Below are 21,418 nucleotides of genomic sequence, written 5' to 3'. Positions count from 1 at the left end.
CGACATGGTTCAGTCTGTCTCGGTCTTTTCAGTCATTTTCTTTTTTTTCCAGTCTTTGTTCATACACGGCGCTTGGGAAAGGGGGGGGTTTTTCACCGGTATGCTTCTTTGTTCGGAATGGTCCAATGTTACAAGAGAAAGAAGAAACTCTTTTGGTCCTTGTTTACACAGACTCCACAATATACTCGGCACGACTCGGCTTATATAAACAGTATGTGTGTGTGTGTGCGATATAAAAAAAATAAGATTGAATTCTCAACCCAAAAAAAAGTTTCCGTCTCGTACTAGCTTGATAGTACGGAAACAGGGAGCCTCTTTTTTTTCAACGCTACCACGACCGGCAGTGATGCAGCGTCGAAACGATGCTAGCTCGCTATATGTACGTATGTAGGTAAAGCGACCGTTAGGGAGAAGTTATGAACAAAGAAGAAGAAGAAGAAAAAAAACGAAGGATGTAAAAAGGGAAAGAAAAGGAAACAGACCCGCATATCCCCCCCTATCCCAGCCGTGTATGTCGCCCATATATGTTTGTATATCCCCCTTCTTCTCTTCGCACCAAACTCTTTCTGTAAACCAATCAATCAATCAATCAATCAGCCAGTCAGTCAGTCAGTCATATCATTCATATCAGTCATATCCACACGCACGCTCGCATGCTAAAACCCATAGCTCAACCAGCCAATCGTGGTAGGATACACACTCAAATTATCCTTCCACAGCGCCTTGTCCTGGCCCGCAGCCGTAACCATGTACTCGACGCCGACCTCGCTGAAGCCATATGCCTGGACGGAGCTGGAGCCCTCGATACTAAAGATGCGCGTCTGGCAGTTGCGGAAGCCGTTTGCCGCGGTAGGCGACGAGCAGTCGACCGAGTAGTTTTTGAAAAACGAGTACAGCCCGCCACCGTAGATCATGACGTTCTTGGCATTCAGCAGGCGCATGCCCCAGGCCGATGCACCCGTGGATGCGTACGTGGGGTCGCTGTACTTGGACGACGAGACGTAGGGCGCGGGGGCTGAGGGCGTGGGCTGGAAATACGGGGTTTCGGTTTGGATGTAGCCGGCGAAAATGTTGTTGGCGTTGTTGAATTGGTACTGGTACATGGTGTGGTGCTCGACGCCGCTGGCCCACAGCCACGCCGTGTCGGCTTCGATGTGCAGGCCGCGGCCGACGTAGATGTTTACGCGGGTCGAATCCGCGTCGTCGAGATCGTGGTCGGCCGTCCAGAACCAGTTGTTCTCAAAGTAGGCGCCGTTGGCGCCCTTGGTAATGTGCACGTCGGTGTGCGCGGCCATGCATTCTGGTTTGACCTGTCCGAGGATAGCGGGACACTGGGCGATTTGCAGGTTTGTTCCCTTTGCGCCGCCGATGCGCGTGTGCACGTCCCAGAGACCGGAGCCGCGCGCCGTGTTGAGGTTGTACTGGATGACGATTGCGCCCGGGGTCGAGCCTTGTGTTTGCACAATCATGTCGGACCACTCGATGCTGCCGGACTCGCCGGACTTGCCAATCTGCATAATGGGAACCGGGTTGTTCTGGTCGCCAAAGGTGGAGCCCGAGCCCATGATGACGGAGAAGGTCTCGCCGACCATGCGCGAGCCGCCGGGCACGTAGATGGTGTTTGTGACTTTGTACACGCCGAATTCAAAGTACAGCACCTTGTTCTGCGCTGCGGCTTGCTTGATGGCCGCGTTGATGGCCGCAGTGTCGTCAGTCACGCCGTTTCCTGTGGCACCGGCACCGCGGGCGGAGATGAAGTCACTGGTGCTGAGCGTCTCGTACTGGGGCTTCGACTTGCTGTAGTACTTGCCATTGTCCAAGAGACTGCTGGGGCGAGTCGCGGCGGAGATGGGGCCTTGGAACTTGGATGGGCCGGCGAGATTGGGAGCGTACTTGTTGCCCTGGCCCCAGGCCTGGATGGTAAGCGATCCGCCAGCGAGGACCGTGTTGCCGTTGCTCACGACAGCGCTGGGCACGTTGCTCAGCTTGATGTTCTCGAGGACGAGCTGGCCGGCGCCCGTGGGCTGGCTGCCCGTGGTCCACGCCGAGTCGACAAACTTCTGGCAGTTTGAAATCTCAGAGTCGATGATGACGGCAGAGCCCACCTCGAGCTTGCCGGCCGAACCGCCATTGCCCATGGAAAATGCCGTGCCGCAGTTGCTGATCTGGAGCCCAGAGTACAACCAGCCCCAGTCCCAGATTTGCGAGATACCCACGACGGCGTTGGTGATCTTGATGTTGCGCATGGTGAATTGCTGGTTGCCAACGTTCATGCCGTACAGACCACCCGAAATGTCCAGGTCCGCCATGTGGCCACCCGAGCCATTCTCGACAAAGATGCCAGCATGCACAGAGTTGGATGCCTGCGTCATGCGGATCTTGACGTTTTGGATCGTGGTAGCCTGCGAGGCGGGCCAGTGAATACCCTGGAAGCCCTGGGTGGGTGGAACAGCAGTGCCATCAATGATCAAGTTGCGGATCTGGCGCATAAACAGGTTGGTCGAGATCCAGCCAGGCTCGCCGTTCTGGTTGCTGTATGGGTTTCCGTCAATCATGGCAAGGGCCTGAAGCGACGACGCAGCCTTCAGCGTAGGAAGATTGCGAGGGTTACCGATGAGCTGTGACATGTAGTAGAAGATGATGGGCTTGCCAATCAGGTACGTTCCAGACGGAACGTAGATGACGGCTGGCGAATCAGTCGAAGAGTCGCACACAAAGGGGCCGCAGCGGTTGCCATCAGACATGGCGCGGTTGAAAGCATCGGAATCATCAGTGACACCGTCACCTGCAGACTGGTCAGTAACGCACTGAATATCAGCACACAATTGACGTACCCTTGGCTCCATAGTCCTTTACGTTGCGGAAGACCTTGTAGTTTGGGTTGCTGTTGAAAGGCGAGATTCCCTTGCCAGACAAATCGTTCATCCAGTAGCCATCCGGGAAAGAAACGGCAGCACCAGCTTGCGAAGTAGAATTCGAGACAATAGGTTTGGCTAAATCGTGTTAACAATCTGAGCTGGGACAGAGAATCAAACATGAGCATACGTAAAGCCATGGCTTGGACGCCAATGGCGCCCAGGCAGGCGAGCAAAGAAGACCAACGCATGCTTATCAGACGTGTACCGGGAGAGGACCAGAGAAGCAGCAAAGAGGAAAGCAAGTGAGGCGTCTCACAAAGGACTGTCGAGCGTAGTAAAGAAAAGAAGGTAGATGCTGCCTCGTATTTAAACACATTCTTCTTCTACCACACCAGCCTTGGCAGTACGTGATGTAAAAAGCAAGACGCAATTTGCTAGCCCGGGCGAGGATGTGCCAACCCCTGTAGTTCCTTACAAGCAGGCAAGACCTGGTGAGGATCCCTCGCCCGCTGCCGCCCCAGGGTCACACGCCCTGATGGATTATCCTCATGGTGTGAGACTACAGACGCAGTCGAATGGCTGGCTCCACTGCTTGCCTGTGGATATCTGGAGCCGCCTGGGCAGACTATGCATAATCCGGGGAAAGGCGTGGACGTCAGACCTGTGGCCGCCAGTAGAAGCCCCGAGGACGACGATCTTGAAGCGTCACGGCAGTGTGACTTTGTCCTGGCATTTTTTTCATGTCCAACGTGATGACCCGTGGCCGACTAACATGCGGCGTAGGCCGCATAGCGCAGCACTTCCGAAACATCAAGCTTCCAAGACGCCAGTGGAGACCGGGGGGAAGAGCATCCGCAGGCAGGGCGAGTATGGTGAATAGAGGGCCAGGAGTGATGGCTAGCACTGTGGTCACCGGGTCGGCCCTACGCGTATTATTTCCGCCCAGCGCGGGCCAGTCAAGAGGCAGGGCGGGCCAAACCATGTGACTTTGCCGTGGGCGTTCAGAAACATGGCCAGAAGCCGGTGCTATTGGTCCCGCGGCCAGGAGGATCCACGCCCCCCTAGTTCACCGTTCATCTCGGCGGCGAGGCCAAAATGTGGAGTAGGACGTCTTGGTGCGAGCAAGCATGCGTCGCACTGCAGTAAGCCGCCCTATAGTCTGTGTCTGCCGTATAAGTAGCAACGCGCGTGGTCAACTTAGCCTACCGAGTTTCTTGTACACCTCCCCACACCACAGCAAAGACCGTTTGAACTAGAACAAACGTAGTGTGTCGTGTGAGACTGTCGCAAGACACGAGTCGTGTAGAGCTCCGCAAGACTACATTTCTTGCACCTGCCTTCAGAGGCATGTCATCCGAGGACGACAGTTGAAGGGTGCTAAGCCCGGCTAACCCAGGCGCGTGGACTTTTGCTGCATATTGGGCAGCACTTTTCCATGAGCTGCCTCTTCCAGTCGTCGGCGTCCGGTCGTCGGTCCCTGCAAGCCTTGTCAAATTAGAGGCCTCGCCTACACCTTGAGTGTCTGTGAAATTAGAGACTGGGCCACCTGCTCTTCTGAGGCTCAGCGCTTCTCGAGCACTTGCATCGGAGATTGCGACACCGCAAGCGCTGCAACGGTTTCCCCAGACAGGTCGCAAGCGCCTCACCGACTTGCCTACCCCAGGTCCTGTAGAGCAAGGCCTAAGCTAAGGGTCATGCAAGCAGAGAGATCACAGGGCCAGTAGACTTAGATTAAGTGGACTTGCCCACGTCCAGTCAGGTGGTTGCAAGTCGACTCTTCGACTTCAGGTGATCTGTCAAGAGCCGTTAGAGGATTAAGTACCGAGTAGCTTCACACGGTACCAAAGTTTGCTTGTGGAGTACATGTCGCACGCCCACCCAGTGTTAGCATTTTCGACCGGTCAACGACTCGCACGCTTGATCTCGGCCAAATTCGCCAGTCGGCTTGGTTGCAGCCTGAAGGAAATGCCAGGCGAGATGATGCAGAATGTCTGCTCGTCCAGATGCTTCCAGTGACGTCCACGATGCTACCGGCTCAAGTGCTCGATATGGCGTCACGTCTGAAAATCTGTCAAAAGAGCGAGTGGCACCGTGCTACTGCGCACGAAGAGAAATCTATTGATACGTAACCTGTGTGCCACAATGCCACGTTGCCACGCGAGCTGCGCACCCACTTGCTTGTCGACCCAAGTTCGGACTTGTCTCAGATGGCAGAGAGACGAGGCAACCTGGGGTATATTCGAACGCACCTGGGAATGCAGCGACCCAAGAACCAGGTTGAATCCACTAGTAAAGCCATGTCAATACACGCCGCATTTTGCCTTCAGCGCGCATGACAGGATTCGAAGGTGTTTCATAACTTTGCCGTGACCCTTATAAACAGCACTTCAGCGCTTGTAAATACCGTGCCGTTTCCGTCTTCGAGGGTCGTCTGAATGTACATCTTTCGACCGTCTCCTTCTTGTCGCTCAATCTTTGCCGTAGACAGAATTACGGTAGATGTGGGTACCGGCTTCCGATAGGTTACGTTCAAATCTGCTGCTCGGTCAGCTCGTCGAACGGGGATTAGGTCCAGCCATGGCGAACGTACACGCAGTGAAGTAGTGCCACTCATCGAAAGGTTGACCGAGCCCCTCCAACTGCTCCATCCGTTTGGCCCTGTTCAGCATGGCAATGGCGCCACAAGTCTCATCTAGCAAGGCAGCCGCAATCCCACCGTGCGCAATATCGGTGTGGCTATTCAGCTTGTCCCCTAGATCCAGAATCACCCTGAGTTCTCGGTATGGAACAGGGCCCTCCACCGCTTTGACGGGTCGATATGCCAGCCAGCTCCGTATTGTGCGATCCGTCTTGATCGTCTCTGCGAAGAAGGAGTCCTCTCCCCAAGGTTTGGGGTCGCGCGCAGGCGTTGGGGCGAACGTCCAGTTGGGATCGTCGATCAGGGCGGCCGCCCAAGGCGTAGATAATATTTTCTCGGTAACGACATCCATTGTCAAGTATCTGGAGGGTTCGAAGTTTGATTGCGCCAGCGCAGCACAGCGGTATTGGGGGTTTCTGACGAAGACATGCTAGGGGTCGGGGTCGGGGTCGTGGGATGGTAAGAGAAGCCGAGGTGCGACGCACAGTCAAAGCTCACCATAGCAGAGTCAGCCGTTGGAAGAGCTCCGAGTCGTTCTCGGGAGCTTGCCAACCACCGCACATGTCAGCCATCGGACCGTCGGAACTCTGGGCAAAGCAAACAAAGACGAATGTGGAAATACCGCGGCAAAGAAACACAGGCCATTCCACGTGGGAGCACGCGTCAGAACTCCCCTGCGCTCGTATCGAGTGAGACGGGCGCCCTAGCCCTGGGCCGTCACGTGACTTGTTCTCTCCTATGCACCACGTCATATGCATGCACATGCGCTAAGCAACAGACGTCAAGCCATGCACGCTGCCACTACATCTCACTCACGATTGCATGTAGATTTCAGCAATGTATGAAAATACAAGCATTGTCCCGTTTATACTCCGATACTCTCTCCCAGCACATGCATACACATTCTCAAAGGCGGGAACTCGTCCTCGTATTAATACCCACGCTCTCTTCAAAAGAAACACCAGTTCTCCAGCCACAAAGCCAAGACACAACCACAGTAGGAAGAATTTCCGAGGCCAAAACCAACTTTAAAAAAACGACGAGGGGTTTCGTGAAGATAGTAGAAAAGAAAAAACAGATACAGATACGAACGCCTGCCCCCACCACCACCATCATTACTCCCGATAATTCCTCCTTCTCCTAAGCCTCCACAAACGCCACAAAGATAACCTCTGCAGCACCCGAAACACACAAACACGCACAGCACTCTAAAATGCCTCCACTGGGTAATCCATACGTAGGTGTAGTTGCTACATAGCCACCCCCCCCCCCTGTCCTATCCCTGCTTGTTTCCCCCTCTCCTAAAGCGCTTCCCGCCCTATCACGCACGCGCTGCGCGCTGCAGGCATCGGCCCCTCCACCAGCAAACAAAAAATGTAAGAAAAGAGACGAGGCAGAAAAAGAAAGACTTATCTAGCAGTATCCACCTGTTCCACCCGTTCACTTCCTTCTTCCACTTCCATTCTTCCTTCTGCCTCCCCACATATACCCATTTATTTTTTTCCCACACTCAGATTCAGACTCAGACTCAGATTCGGGTCTCGGACGTAGGCGCTTCACCCGTATCTCTAATCAATATTTTTTTGCTTTTTTTCGGGTGTTTTTCGCGACGTACACCTACAGTACATGCCTTCGTATCTGGCAACGACGCCCTAGGCTTGTCTGGGATTATACATGGGTTAGCTAGCTAGCGAGGGAGAGGGAGAGGGGGAAGTAAAAAGATGCCAAGATAAAAGTAAAACAATAGTGGTAGGTCAAGTGAGGCGTGGGGGAAAAAGGGGGATTTCGGGGATTCTTTTTAGTGTATTCTAGGTTTCTAGGTGGAATAGACATGGAGAAGAAGGGGAGGGATAGGCATGTGAGAAAGAAGAGAAAGTAGCAAGAATACTATGTGCCCAACCCAAATCAAAGCAAGACTGTAATAAAAACATAGATATGAGTACGAGTACAAGAATGAAATGAATAAATCATAGAAATATAATAACCCTGTGGATATTATTAAGAAGAATACACATCCCCCCCTCTTAAATCCATCCATCAATCCATCAATCCATCAATCAATCAATCACGCAGACACCAGAAAACACTCGAAAACACTAGAGCAGGAGAGCGAGCAAGAGAAACCAAAAGAAGCAGTATATATATATATGAACCCCCATAATTTGAAATTCAAGATTTCTAAATAAAAGACAAAACTAAAGAAAATAGGAGTTTCTCATGACATGGTACCTACATATTTGGAAGAAAGAAAGAAAGAAAAACCACCGGACAATCACAACAACGAAAGTAGTAGTAGTAGTAGTAGTAGTAGTAGTAGTAGTAGCAGTAGCAACAGAAGTAGCAGCAGTACCAGAAAAAAAAAGAGACTGGGTTACTTGCACCATATCCTCTGCCCCCATTTCTCATCACGCTCTTCACCGCCTTCTTCTTCACCACCTTCTTCTTCCTACTTCTTCCTACTTCTTCCTGCTCCTGCCTCTTCTTCTCCCTGCCCTCATGTAGTATACAATTTGTATATATTAGAAATTCAGAAAAAACTAAAAAAAAAGAGAGAGAGAGAGAGAGAGAGAGAGAGAGAGAGAGAGATGGTAGGTATCTTTCACTTTCACTTTCACTTTCTCGTTCTCGTTCTCTCTGTGTGTCTCTGTGTGTGTGTATCTTTCTATCTTCTATATATGTAGATGTGTAGATATATAAATGTGTAGATGTGTAAATATATAATCGCCATGCTAAATGCTTTTCAAAAAAAAAAGAAAAAAAAACAGTGAAGATGAACGTGAACATGAGGATAAGTGTAACTCTCTGTCTCTCTCTTTTTTGTGTACTTAGGTCAGTTAGTTAGTTAGTTAGTTGGATAAACCAGACATGTTTCCCCCCACCCCCTCCCCCTCTCTCCGCAAAAAAGAAAAAAAAACCGTCCCATGAATCTAACAAATCTAACGAAAGAACGTGGAGAAAAAAAAAGAAAATAAAAAATAAAGTCAGAAGTGAAAAGCATAAAACAAAAAAAAACTCCCTTCAACATGCGTGTGCCCCTTTAACACAGAGAGACAGGATAAAAGGGCTTTGGGAAAAAAATAACTAAAAAAGCGATATTTTTTTTGGGAAAAAAAGTCTCTCTCTTTTCGCAACAAAAGGGTATATATCGTAATTATTGTACAGGAAAAAAAAAGAACTGTATGCATGCTCCAGGGTTTCCCGTTCGTTGCCCCGCCCCGCCCCGTCCCCCCGCCCACCGTAAGTAAAGGTCCTTTTGTACGCCAAAAGTCGAAGCAAAAGGTTAAAAAAAAACAAGAAACACCAAAAAACGCTGCAAATATGCCTATAAGTCGAGAATTCCTACCCATGGTCTGGCCACAAGGCGAAGTGGTCGTAGGAAATGAGCAAAAGTCCTTGCTTCTACTTCATACCCATTTTGCGAAACTTGCGGGATGCGCGACGGCGTAGGCCGTTCATGCCCATGGCCTTCCGGAGGCTATCCCTGTCGCCATCGTCGTCGTCCTCAACTTGGGCTGGGAGCTGTCTGCGGCCGTTGCTGTTCTTTACAGAATTCTGATGAGCAATGAGGGTCTGTTCACGCCAAAACATGCGTTTTTGATCAATCACTTGCTGTGATAGATTACCAAAACCTTTCTTCACAAACGCCAGATCGTGCAAAATGTTGGGGTCCAGACAACGCCGGGGGAGTGTCTGAACTGCCATGAAGATTTCTCCATCGCCAGGACGGTACTTTCGAATCTCCGGCTCACCGAGCTTGAAGATGGCGAGGGCATAGCGATACAGGGCGCGTGGCCCCTCATACAGAAAGGCGTCCCAGACGCGGAGAACCGTTTCAATTGGGAGTACGCCCACAAAAATACTCATGAACCACGATGTGCATGAAAGAGCCACCGTGGGCTGACGTTGAAACTTGGAATTGGGGTGAGCGTAAGAGCCGGCGCCCGTGTTGATGAGATCGGTATCGTTGATGGAAAGCCAGACCTTTGGAAGGTAATCCTTGATCAGCATCATGAGAACGTTGACCTCGGTATTCGCAAGACTGCGAGCGTGTGCGCCGGGGAGATGGTTTTGGGTAATGATCGTCAGGAGGATAAAAACCTTTTCCTTGTCCTGCTTGAGGAAGAGCAACAGGAGGCCGGCGATAAAGTTGAGTGATTGGCAATATCCAATGTGGGGGTTGTGCAAAGCAAAGCACGACAAGACCTCGCGGAGATCCCGAATGAGCACGGGCTCGTCATCCGAATCCCCGTCCAGCAGATCAGTCGCCGGCTCTGGGCGGAAGTGGATATTGTCAGGGAAGGTCCGGTCAAGGTCGCGTTCGATGGCATCTTTGTCGTCCTTGTTAAGCTCGTCCCTGCGCACACGAGCTGCGAGCGACTGGTAGAGGCCGACGTTCTCCTTCTGGGTGATCATGTGCTGACCACCAGAATAAAACCACCACATTGCGCCTCGCCACTCGGGAGGATAACCTTTGCGTGCATATCTCTTCACCTTTTCGCACATGTCGGGGAATCTCGTCGGGTCAGTCGTGGGCAGGCCTTGCCTGTTCATCAAGGCGATCCATTTGCCGCGTCGACGCGCAATATGCTCTTCGTATCTTGCTGCCCACGCATTGTATTCTTGAACGCTAATCTTCTCCGAGGCCTTTTTGAACCCGTAGCGATCCCTTTCCACAGGCGTGACGGTCTTGCGTAAGCCGGGCATAACTACGGGTATGGGGAGGCCAGAAGACACATCAGAGTTTGGCTGTGTTTCAGGCTTATTCTTGGTAGGAGCGAGTTGAGTCATTTTGCCAAGATCAAATAGGCCGCTTTTTCGGTCAAATACACTGGTAGACGCGCGACGCGGTATGCCCTCATCCTCGTCAAGCTCAGGGAGAGGCTGTGATCTCTGGACAGGAGGGGATTTTGGGCTGGTGATGCTGGCCTGGGAGTCGTGCGAAAAGGTGCGCGAGCGACTGGGTCTTTTGCTGTGTCGCTTGGAGTAGGCTTCGATGTTTGCCCAATCCTGACGCGACAGCCGAGCCCTGCTGGTGGGCAACTGGGGCAGTCCCGATATTTCGCGACGGATGTGATCGAGCTGCGAACGACTCGAGTTGAAGCTTCTCGAGTGATTGTGGTTTTTGGAGTTTCTAGGACCTGCGTGGTCAGAGGTTTCGGTGGTTCGAAGTGACAAGGCTTGTAACGTGACAGAAACTCGGCGAGGCATCTCGGCACTGGCGCGTTTCATCGTGACCGACTGCCGCTTCTTAGGGAGCTGCACCACTGCCTGGATGGTCCTTGGGGTATATGGGACCGGTAAAGGGCTGATCTGAGCCTTGGGGATACGTTCCACTTGCAGCGGCTTTTGTTCTGTTGCTTGCGCGTTGTGCACGTCGGTGTCCGAGTCTGATCCAGATGTGGTCCGGATGGTCAACAGCTTCTTTTGTCGCATGTTGCTCTCTGTCGAGTCGTCGGCGCGCGCGTGCGACGGTTCGTCCCATCGCTTGAGGCTGTCGGTGGACTGGAAGGAGTCGAGGGAATCGAAGTCGCGGGATGGTGTTTGCGACAGCTCTGGAGGTTCGGAGTCGAGGCCGGCGGGAGAAGGGCCTCGGAAATGATCATCGCCCGGCTCGACGATGGGACTGCGCTCCTCATCGTCTTCGTCGTAAAAGTACGAATCGAGCACGTCGCTCACCGCATCGAGCTGCTCTTGTTCCTCGGCAATGTCCGACGTCATGACCGTCTCGGGCGAGTCGTCTCGGTCAGGCAGACGGTCTCTCGACTGGTCTCTGGAGTAGACGCCGCTGTGCCTGTCGCTGGCAACCGAGCTGCGAGTGGTGACGATGCTACTCCGCTCCGTGCCGCTGGTCTCCATTATGCTCGAGGACGCGTTCGTCCACCCGGACCTAAAGCTGGCCCGTGGCTCCTCGCCTCGAAACGGTCGGTTCGGAGGAGGGTAATAGTCGTTGTGAGACCAGTTGGGCACGCCTCGATTCGGCTTGTATGTGCCGGAAAGATTGGCTCGCTCATTGCCACGGTACTGTGCGTAGTCGGGGATCGAGGTTGCGGACCGCAGTGGGGGCTGGAAGGTTTGTTGGGAACTGGTCATTCCGCGGGGCCTGAATGGCGAGGCTGGCGAGGCTGACAGTTCCTCATTGGACGAATTCCACGTTGGACCGTTGGAATGGACAGGATTGCTAGCTAGAGGGTTGAAGATGGTGCGAAGGTCAGGCGAGCGGGGGCCGCTGTCCTGGCGAGCCATTGCTGGGGCTATAGTCGGGGACATTGGCCGTGAGCTCGAGTGGGACGGGGGCCCATGGGCGGGGGAAGGCACAGCGGCATGGCGGAGGAGGGAAGGGGCTCGCTGGCGGTGGGCATACTTGGGGGAAGGGAGGGTTGGGCTCTCGACGGGGGTGGGGCTGTAGGCGTTACGCTCGTAGGGCTGGGCGGCTACGGTATCCATTTGGAGCTGTGTCGGGTGCTTCGAGCGAAGGGACCCGAAGCTGTTGCTGGCAGCATACGTCGGGTGTGGCGGTGGAGAGGTGGGGGGCGTGTAGTCGGTAGCTGAAAGACGGTGATGGGAGTATGCAAGGCGGGCGGGGAGGGCCGTCTCAGCGTGTCTGTCAGGACCGGCTGGTTGAGAGAGGCCGGGGGCGAGGCGCAGGAGGGTATCGCCCATGGCGCGGTGCAGGGCTGAAGGACTAGGAGGTTGTGGCCGGCAAGGGCGTTCATTCGGACGGGGAATAGGACAGCTCGGGAGTGGTGATTTGCGATGACATTCTCGGGAGCGGACCGGATATCATCGACGAGGGGAGCAGAGCAGAGCAGAGCAGAGCAAGGCAAGGCAGGGCCAGGCGGCTTCTCGTTGAGGGCTGGATCGAGGGCAGCGTGTGTGTGTGTGTGTGTGTGTGTGTGTGTGTGTGTGTGTTTGCGTGCGGGCGTGTCTGCGTGTGTCTGTGTGCGAGTGTTATGCGGTAATGGCTATTGCTTGAACAGTGTTCACCGGGAGCCGCAGCGCCCGAACCCCAGCTCTGTAAAGCACGGCGAGGAGTGAATGATGGCCAAGTGGGTCCCAACGTGGCTGCGGCAGGTAGAAAGGGTAGAAAAAGAAAATGCGCGCCAGGCTAAGGAGCGTGTGGAGCCTGTGCGGCGGGCGAAGGGGGCATTCAGACAGTAGTGAGGACGGAAGTGCGGCCAGTGGTGTTGCAGAAAAGACTCCTTGGGCGTGGATTGATGCTTGACTACTGACTCTCGTGCAGGAGCCGCCAAGACGCGGCGGCTACCCTCCTCATCCCCGATCCCTATAGTCCGGATAGGGGGTCGCGGGCGGGTAGGAGCTTCTTTTTGCAAGGACCGCTGCGGCACTCGACGGAGGGTTCGTTGCCTGACATACAGTGTGAGCGGCGGCGGCGGCGGCACAAATGGGGCGGAGGGGTGGTGGATGTGGATGTGGACGTGGATGCGGATGCGCATGTGGTGATGATGCATAAGCCCTGCAATACTCTGCTGCCTGTGGTATAACGTCGCGAGACTGACGCGCAGGGGGGCGCCAATCAGCGCTGCCCATGCATGCTCGCATCCTCGTACACATGGCCAGACATGCTCCTACACACAACCTACACACATGCTTTCTGCCCCTCTCCCTCGCTCGCTTCCCTCTGCGCGCGCGTGTATATACATAGCACAGTCATGACCGAGCTGACAGCCCTCGCCCTCGCACACACACACACACACTGGCTCGCAATCTGCCTGGCCAGGATGCTCCCGCCCCGCGCACGCCAAACAGCAGCGTCTCCGCCAGCAGCCCTGACTCGCAACCACGTCCATGACAGCTGGTGGGACTCTACATGTACATACTAGCACTATACGCGCATGCCTCTGTATTCAAGGCCAACAACAACCCACTGCCACGCTGCCTCGTATCCAGTGCTGCCCCCCCCCCAAACAGGCAAGCACCGTTGCTGGGGCTTCTAGAAGGCCCAGCATCAGAACATCCCTGGCCTCACGAGCCGGCTCGCTCCACGGGCGCACAGTCAAAAAGGAGATTTGCACATGACGACATGGAGCGGTTGTCCTCATCTCATTTGGTAAACACTACCCTGCGCATTTGTCCGATGCAGACCGATGCGCGGGAAACATGGCGATCTGCAAAACACCTGCACTGCTTCTTTGCCCACCGCTCAAGAAGCGACCCATCCGCATGCAAATTTCGCCAGACGCCAACCATGCAACCAATCCTTCAAACATTGAATCAATCAGTCAACCAAGTCCATCCATCCGGCCATGCGTCCCTCGTGCATGCTCGCTCCCAGGCCGTGGGCAGTGGGTGAGGGCGGCGGCGGCGGTCCCAACTCTACTGCCCTCGTCTCCTATTCTGGCCGTCGTCGGGCGTGTGCACGTGTCCGTGAGCCCTGCCTCACTTGGCGTAGCGCTTGACCCAGTCCTTTGCGTTCTTGTCAAACTCGGCGCGGTTTTCGCGGTACTCGTTGGCAATCGACGGCTCAATCGCGTCGTCCGGGTTGGGCTCAATCAGCAGCGTCTGGATGAGGCGCAGGATCGACACGACCTTGTTGGGTGGCTTCCACTCGTCGGGGCGCAGCAGCCCCAGGCACATGGACCCCTTGTCATCGTTGCTGACGTTGGGGTGGTAGATCTTGGTGCGAAAGCTGACCACGGGCGGCTTGAAGGGGTACTCGGTCGGGAAGGTAATCTCGAGCTTGAAGTGGCCGCCCTGCACACGTCGTCAGCGGGCGCTACGCTCTTTGGGCCAAGGCATGCACCGCCAGGGTGCACCTCATCAATAACTCACGGCATATGCCGACTGCTCAGGGCCGTCCATCAACACCTCCCACTTGGTCATGTTCTGCTCGTCAAAGTTGATCTTCATGCCGGGCGGTGTGTCGGCCATGCACTCGCCGTATTCCTGTCAACACACAAGACAAGACGTCAGCGGGCTTGCTTGTGGCACGCGAGCAGAGGGCTGCGAGAGGCTTGCCTTGAGGATACGCTTCTTAGCTCCGGTGCTCATGGTGGCGGAGCTTGGGTCAGGGCTCTTGTCGTGTACCGAGTTACGAGACCTGCGGGCAGGGCTACACTAGTGAGGGCAGCAACGAGCGTCGGGGGAGGGGGCGTGAGGCTGCACAGGGCGGGATGGGGAGCAAGCAGCGACAACAAAAGGGAAGGGAGGCTGCGATGGCTGTGTAGCAGCGACAGGTGATATGGGGGGGAGGGGGGTTGGAGGAGAAGAGGGCGGATATGTGGGGAAAGTTGCCTATGAATGACGAGGACCTTGGTTGGGACCTTAGTCAAAGCTCCGCACGCGGGCCGGACAGAAGATCAGCTTGAGCTGCAGCTCAGCCTTGAGCGTAGCAGTAGCGGCTGCCTGCCGGAGCGTGCTAGTATGCCACGGCCGGGTGCGCGTATGTGTAGGGCGAGCATTCGCGGGTTTCGGGGGGTTGCATTTGCATTGCCTGCTGTCCCCTGGCTGTATGTGTGTCTTGTTTGCAGGCTGGCAGCGACGTCATAGCCACACTGGGGGCTGTGCCAGCTATTACCACTACGACTACGACTATTGACACAGCCCTCTCTGCCCGTATTGATATTAATCCACACTTTGCAGACTTGAGGCGACTCAAGGCCGCCGTCTCATACAAGGCTGGCACCAAGCTTGTTGCATGACCAGTCCCTCTGTCGTGACTCACCGTGGCGCATGAGCGCCAGCAGCATGGCCGTTTCAGTGCTCGCCCTCGCCCTCGCCATGAGTCACATGAGTCACGGCCACGGCTCCCCTCCCGCCAGGTCACGTTACCCCGCGACACAGACGCGACGCGCTTTTTCGAGCCATGGCCCGGAACAAGTCGTCGCCTGTCTGACAAGACTACTCGGTGCTTGTTTCGTTCACACACACACCCACTCCTGCCACGCTCGTCACGGGACCAGCCACGCTGCGACTCGCCCCCACACTTCACCTCTACAGTACACCTACACCCGCACACACACCCACACACACCCACACACACCCACACCCACATCTACACCCACCCACTCCACGCCCATGCTCGCACACGGCCCAGGCTAAACCCGCAGGCGCCCGCCGTCCAACGCGCCCGATACGTCCTCTCCTGCGTCCCGGCCATGCCGCCCGCCACCGCCATGGACGAGTAAAATGCTCCATCTGCAGGCTACACAGCCCAGCGCTAGATGTCCTCGCTGCAGGGATGCCAACTTGGCAAGGCCAGAATTACACCTATTTAATCGCCCGCTTCCCCACTCATCCGCCCTGCACGCCTCTCAACAAGCCTGAGCTCGACAATCACAAGTGTGTCCTTGTCTTCACCTCCCGTGCGGATAGGCACACTCAAGCTCTTCGGAGCCTCACTTACTTTTCTCCCCCGAAAGGTCTGCGAGTTTCCAGAGTTTCCAGAGCTCTCCCTCTCCTCCTCTTGCACGTTGCGTCACACTAACCTGTCCACTCTTTTCAACCCTCTCCGTCCATCGCTACTTCCGACACTCGCTTCGGCTGCACCATGTTCGGCAAACGCTCCTTTGCTAGCGACAAGGACAAGGACCGTTCAGGCAAGATCACCAAGCATCCGAAGAGATCGTTTCGCGATGCCTCGAAACAAAAGGCCATGGCCCAAAAGCTGGACACGCGCAACGACAGCCCCGTCATGGAGGCCACCTCACCCCCGCTGACGTCGTCGATTGTCACAGTAGCCGTTGGCCCCGACCAGCGCCTGTTTGCTGCGCACGAGGACGTCCTCAGTCACTCGCCCTACTTTGCCCAGCTGCTACGGAGCCAGTTTTTCGAGACCGCTAACCGCCGCATCGATCTCCCGACGGAGGAGCCTGAAATCTTCAGCTGCATCCTCGAGTATCTCTACAAAGGTGACTACTACCCCCGCCTTGTCCATGACAAGCGCCGCCAGACCTGGATGCTCGAGGGTGCAGTTGCATCACCCGACCCCAACAAACCTGGCGACCGCGCACCCGCCGTCGAGCCAACCTTTTTTCACTCGGGCGTGGGAGACGTTCTTCTCCGCGACACGGCCGTGTACTGCGCTGCCGATCACTACGGCCTCGAACAGCTCAAGAAGCTCTCCCTGCGCAAGCAGGGCCTGCAGAGCGGGATCGAGGTTGGAACCATCCTGCGTAGTGCGCGCTATGCCTACGAGAACACGCCCGACAGCGACTCGCGTCTGCGCGCTCATTACCTCGCTCTGATTATCCGCAGTCGCAAGACATTCAAGCGTAGTGGAACCATGCAGATGGAGATGGAGATGGGGGGAAAGATGTTCTTTGACTTGTTCGTGGCCATGTGCAACCACGTCGATGATCTTGCGGATGCGAGGTACGCCTTGCGCCTTTCCTCTTTGTTTGATGCTCGTTTCTTTGCCGTACATGCTTTGCCGTGATGTGACCTTGTCTACTAACACTTGCCAGCGCCTCGGCCCGCGGCACTCCCAGGACCATCTAAACACCTGGTTGCACACCCACTGCCTGTCATTGCAAACATTCCCCGACAAATACCACACACCCACACACCCAACCGGAGTACCATATCAAGTTGACCCAAAGCCTCCATACTCCGCCTGACCCCAAATTGCCGACAACCGACCCCAAAACGTGAAAACCTCAAAAAACATGGAACTGGAGTAACCCGGGTTGATTCCCCCTCTTCTTTCCTGCTTTTCCCCGCGCAATAGCGTTGTTTGCATCCTTTTGTTCTTCTCTCTCTCCTCGTTCTTATTCTTATTTCCATCCTCTCCTCTCCTCCTGTGGTACTTTGGTCAAACCCCCCACCCCTTCATCTCATCTCATCATCTTCATCTTTTTTTTTCTCTCTCTCTCTTCCAAGAAACCTTCCTCCCCCACATTCACGACGTTGACGACAATCAAGATTCTCTGTTTTTCTTCCTTCCTTCCTTCCTTCCTCTCCTGCAAGCGGGAGAGAGTACAATTGCCGAAACTGCGTTTCCTTTGTATAAGCAAGAGGCGGGAACATTGCAAAATAGCCGTGTTGTCTTTTTTGTTGTGATAAAGTGGAAGGCTCTTTTTTTTTAAAAAAAAAAATGGAGAGAGGAAAACACGACGACTACTGGAACAAGAAAGAAATAATCGCGTTTTATTGTTCGGTGTCGACGGCATGGTAAATCTGCGTTGATTGATCTGGAGCCCCATCGTGCTGGAGGGCGTTGGACGCTTTTTGTTTTTGTTTTTTTTTCTTCCTTTTCTCCCCTTTGGTGGAGAGAAAGAGAGAGAGAGAGAGAGAACGAGAGCGAGAGGGTGTGCCTCTGTCCGATGCGGTGGAAACCAGATTGATTGGAACCGCTTTTGAATGGACTAGCCTGTCAAGGATATCTTAGTGGTGGTAATGAGAAAATTCGGCCGCCTCTATAGTGCTTGTTCTCTACATGTACTTTGCATGTGATGTGTGATGTATTGTATGTGGCTGCAACACTATGTATGACTGGCAGCACTCAGACAACAAGATGTCATCTCATGTCTACATTCCCACCTCAAACGCGCCATGCACCAAGCTCCAAAACTGCTTTACAATGTCCTTTTGGCCTTCTCCACCCCTGACCGCCAAATACCTCTGGCCCTCAACTTTGGGCTCCCAATTCCCCGGATTCGCATCCACCATGATGCCACCAGCCTCCTTCAAAATCACCCAGCCGGCACACACATCCCACGCCCAGCACCCGGCCTCCCAGTAGACATCGAGAGCGCCGGTCGCCACACCACACAGATTCAAAGCGGCGGACCCAAACGACCGCAGCCCATGCACCATGCCGCCGCCGTGCTCCTTTGTCGCGGCCAACCTCTTGAACGTCTCGCTCTTGACGCTGAAATCATTGCCGGAGCGATCACTCCCCCACTCCACCGCCACAAGACAGGTATCGAGCGCAGTCAGCGGCGCGGGCTCTACCAGCGGCAATTTCAGCGCCCCATTCATATACGCGCCCTGCCCTTTAACCGCCGAATACAGCGTCTGCGTAAACGGATTATACACTACACCCACCACGGGCTCCCGGTCCACCGCGAGCCCCAGCGAAATACACACGTACGGGTGCCGATGCACAAAGTTGGTCGTCCCGTCAATCGGGTCGCAGATAAACGTCGGGTTCGCGCTGAGTACGTCGCCCGGCTGATAGGTTTCCTCGCCCATGAAGGAGAAGTGCGGGTATGTGCTGCGCAGGGAGGCTGAGATGAGGGATTCGACTGCGCGGTCGGTTTCTGTGACGAGGTCGGCGGCTGTGGGTGGGTGGGTGTTTAGTTGGGGGTTCAGCTGGGGAGTGGTTTGGAGTATACAAGCGTGTGTGTGTGTGGAGGGGGGGGGGCTTGCGTACAATTCTTCTTCGAACCTGATGTCGATGTCGTTGGTTTGGCCGATACAATGCGCTCGCCGGATTCTTTTGCGATCGACACCATGAAGTCGTGGATTTCCTTGAGATTGAGGTCCGCCATATCTGCTTGTTCGGCGGCTTGAAACACAGAAAGAGAGAGAGAGAGAGACTGTGTGAGAATGCGGGAATCCAGATATCAAAGCTAGGTTATGTTGCAGGAAGAAGACGAGTTTCTTTTTTCTTTTCAACCTGAAGAGCAAGTGTGTTGTTGTTGTTGTTGTTGTTGTTGTTGGGGTGCTCAAGCTGTTTTCCCCCAGCGTCATAGCTAGCCCCCATGCCTTACCTTACGTACCCCTCTGCGGGGCTAACTTACAAGTGCGGCGGCATGCAGGGTCCCCACTCACCACGTGGGGGTAAATGGCAATGCTCAACGGCTGATGTCCATGTTTCCTGACTCTCTTCTGTCCTGTTTATTCTGGCTTCATCTTGCATATCGTCTTCTGGTTTTCTTTTTCTCTGTCACTCTTTTTCTTCGTCGTATTTTGTTGCGTTGTATCACGATAGAATATGCATCAGATTTCATGTTTGAGTTCTGAGATTTTAACAATTAGAAATCTTTATTCAAGTACCCATCGACTGGTGAGAGAAGAATGGCAGGCAATTGTGTATTTAAGAAGCATTGCAAATTTACGAAATACTGGGTTTTAGCGAATGGTACTCTTGTAAATACATTCAATGTAATTGCCCACTACCTCACACCTTCGTTTCAACTTTGACATCGATCTTTTTGTTTTGCTGCTCCTGCTCCTCAGCTATTACATCTGCAGGGATGCGATCTGGTGTTTGGTTGACCAGAACAAGCATTGGCACGAATGCCAGCGCCATTAGACCAAACGTGACGCAGAAGCCAATCATGGGTGACGTCTTGATTTGGGTGTTCATTCCGTAGGAAATGGCCTGGCCAATGGCTTCAAGACAACGGAACGCAGCACCGTTGCGAACGTTTGCTATGTATAGTCAGTTTGTATCCTGCAGCTTTCATTGGACAGACATATCCTACCTTGGGCATCGGTCGCAAACGAGGAGAGCAGCCAGTACATATAGGACTGGGACAATGGGCCTGTGGTCTGAACGAAGAAGTAGGGAAGAAATGTTCGCGCGTATCGCATCTCATCCCAGTCAATCTTGCCAGGGTTTTCACGGTCGAACCCGGCTTGGATGACAATTGACCAGATGTAAACACCAAGATTGAGGATAACGACGGTCAGCAGGCCTATCTGAGCGCGACGGCGCTGGGTAACGCCCTTTAAATCGAGAATGAATCCCAGACCGAAGCAGCCGACGATGCAGAAGAATGGCGATATAAGAGATGAGAGGGCACGGGTGCGGACACTAAAGTATGTGGCAAGGTAGGTTGACCAGGTACCGCTGGTTATTTGTTGGCAAGTTGCAGCTTGAGGATCGAAAAATGTTGACTCACCTGTAGAAGAAGGACCAGATTGCCCATAAAGCCGAGAGAAGTATAAGTTTCGAAGTCATTGTGACTTTGATCAGTTTGAACTCTTTCAGAGTGCTTATCTTCTCCGAGAAGAGAATGCGTGTTCCGTCTGAACGGACCACCCTCTCGAGGGGCGAGATGAGGAAAGCGAATGGTAGGGCCATACACTCAATGATAAGAAAGGCGATATACGTATCCGGCGACACACCTCCGACGGCACCTTTCTCATGATTCTTTGCGAGACTGGTGAAGAGATAAGTTCTTGTTTGAAAAATTACAATGTAGCGACTTACTTGATTGCCCCACCCACCAATTGTCCCAAGTTACGTGCCACAATCCAAAGAGCCAAGTATTTGCCGCGAGAGCCCACTGGAGCAAGTGACATGATGGTTCCTGACTCTGCCACGTACCAGGTGCCGCTACCTAGAAGTGCATATCAGTATTCTGACGGGTCGAAGAATCCGAGACGAGTGCCATACCGATACCAGTAAAGAAGCCGCCTAGGATAAGATACCACTGATTACCAAACTTGGAGTTGCAGTAGTACGACGAGCCTCGAATGGGAAACGAACAAGCACCGATTACGAGAGCCCATTTTGTGCCAAGCTTGTTGACGATAGGACCTCCAAGGGCACAGCAAACTGCCAGCATGGTGTAGTTGATGGCAGTCGCAATGTTCGAGGTTTGAGGAGTGGCGAGACCGCCTCCACCGAGACCTGACCAGATTAGTTCAAAATTTTGAACTTTGACATGAGTAGTAGCTACCAGCGATAGCATCAGCCATGGCAGGACCACAAAACGCTTGGATACTGATCAGAAACATCTGCGTCAAGCTATTCTGCCAGATCCTTTTCCATAGTGGTACATTCCGAGTATATTCTTCCAAATTGATCCTCTCATCCGCGACTTCGTACTTAGAGGGCAGGGGTGCGTTCAACGGGTCATCGCCCTTGGTACGAAGAGCGTCATCATGGCCACCAGCATGGGTGTTGGGAGGAGCAGCGTCGAACTGTGACATCTTGGATGGACTTCTAAAGATTTCCAAACGGTACTACAGCAAAAGGCCGGATGAAAGGACCATACTGAGCTGAGAG

At 53.9% G+C, this 21,418-nt stretch overlaps 7 protein-coding genes across 7 annotated transcripts; 1 reads left to right on the top strand and 6 right to left on the bottom strand.

Moving 5' to 3' along the window:
- Positions 1-656: 656 nt before the first annotated feature.
- Positions 657-3,055, bottom strand: SETTUDRAFT_22705 (glycoside hydrolase family 55 protein; the record flags this gene model as incomplete). The annotated part of the gene is made up of 3 exons (XM_008031185.1): positions 657-2,785; positions 2,835-2,993; positions 3,046-3,055. 3 exons carry the CDS (start codon positions 3,053-3,055, stop codon positions 657-659), a joined length of 2,298 nt encoding a protein of 765 aa, XP_008029376.1.
- A 2,156-nt stretch (positions 3,056-5,211) lies between these two features.
- SETTUDRAFT_140938 (uncharacterized protein) lies at positions 5,212-5,890 on the bottom strand (the record flags this gene model as incomplete). The annotated part of the gene is made up of 2 exons (XM_008031576.1): positions 5,449-5,890; positions 5,212-5,393 (listed from the first exon to the last, which is right to left on the bottom strand). Exons 1-2 carry the CDS (start codon positions 5,846-5,848, stop codon positions 5,212-5,214), a joined length of 582 nt encoding a protein of 193 aa, XP_008029767.1. The 5' UTR covers positions 5,849-5,890.
- Positions 5,891-8,677: 2,787 nt separating this feature from the next.
- SETTUDRAFT_180920 (uncharacterized protein) lies at positions 8,678-12,156 on the bottom strand (the record flags this gene model as incomplete). The annotated part of the gene is made up of 1 exon (XM_008031575.1): positions 8,678-12,156. The coding sequence occupies one exon, from the start codon at positions 12,154-12,156 to the stop codon at positions 8,896-8,898; it is 3,261 nt and encodes a 1,086-aa protein (XP_008029766.1). The 3' UTR covers positions 8,678-8,895.
- A 1,325-nt stretch (positions 12,157-13,481) lies between these two features.
- SETTUDRAFT_165145 (uncharacterized protein) lies at positions 13,482-14,688 on the bottom strand. Its single transcript, XM_008031574.1, has 3 exons — positions 14,473-14,688; positions 14,287-14,400; positions 13,482-14,208 (listed from the first exon to the last, which is right to left on the bottom strand). The coding sequence occupies exons 1-3, from the start codon at positions 14,503-14,505 to the stop codon at positions 13,894-13,896; spliced, it is 462 nt and encodes a 153-aa protein (XP_008029765.1). The 5' UTR covers positions 14,506-14,688; the 3' UTR covers positions 13,482-13,893.
- Positions 14,689-16,003: 1,315 nt separating this feature from the next.
- SETTUDRAFT_96057 (uncharacterized protein) lies at positions 16,004-16,953 on the top strand (the record flags this gene model as incomplete). The annotated part of the gene is made up of 2 exons (XM_008031573.1): positions 16,004-16,827; positions 16,920-16,953. The coding sequence occupies 2 exons, from the start codon at positions 16,004-16,006 to the stop codon at positions 16,951-16,953; spliced, it is 858 nt and encodes a 285-aa protein (XP_008029764.1).
- Positions 16,954-17,896: 943 nt separating this feature from the next.
- On the bottom strand, positions 17,897-18,947 carry SETTUDRAFT_140926 (uncharacterized protein; the record flags this gene model as incomplete). Its single annotated transcript, XM_008031572.1, has 2 exons — positions 17,897-18,734; positions 18,830-18,947. The coding sequence occupies 2 exons, from the start codon at positions 18,945-18,947 to the stop codon at positions 17,983-17,985; spliced, it is 870 nt and encodes a 289-aa protein (XP_008029763.1). The 3' UTR covers positions 17,897-17,982.
- Positions 18,948-19,579: 632 nt separating this feature from the next.
- On the bottom strand, positions 19,580-21,342 carry SETTUDRAFT_95639 (uncharacterized protein; the record flags this gene model as incomplete). Its single annotated transcript, XM_008031571.1, has 6 exons — positions 19,580-19,833; positions 19,887-20,254; positions 20,307-20,567; positions 20,618-20,747; positions 20,804-21,067; positions 21,090-21,342. 6 exons carry the CDS (start codon positions 21,340-21,342, stop codon positions 19,580-19,582), a joined length of 1,530 nt encoding a protein of 509 aa, XP_008029762.1.
- Positions 21,343-21,418: the final 76 nt, after the last annotated feature.

The sequence above is a fragment of the Exserohilum turcica genome (assembly GCF_000359705.1).
Source record: "Exserohilum turcica Et28A unplaced genomic scaffold SETTUscaffold_6, whole genome shotgun sequence".
NCBI classification, from domain to species: Eukaryota; Fungi; Ascomycota; class Dothideomycetes; order Pleosporales; family Pleosporaceae; genus Exserohilum; species Exserohilum turcicum.
The sequence above is the reverse complement of the archived record's forward strand: the minus strand, read 5'-3'. Positions and strand labels throughout refer to the sequence as shown.

Excerpts from the sequence above, each read along its gene's own strand:
- SETTUDRAFT_165145 (XM_008031574.1), bottom strand. The coding sequence starts at position 14,505 with ATGAGCACCGGAGCTAAGAAGCGTATCCTCAAG. Across the intron at positions 14,401-14,472 it reads CTAAGAAGCGTATCCTCAAG|GAATACGGCGAGTGCATGGC; the intron begins GCAAGCCTCTCG and ends GTGTGTTGACAG. Across the intron at positions 14,209-14,286 it reads CTGAGCAGTCGGCATATGCC|GGCGGCCACTTCAAGCTCGA; the intron begins GTGAGTTATTGA and ends CGACGTGTGCAG.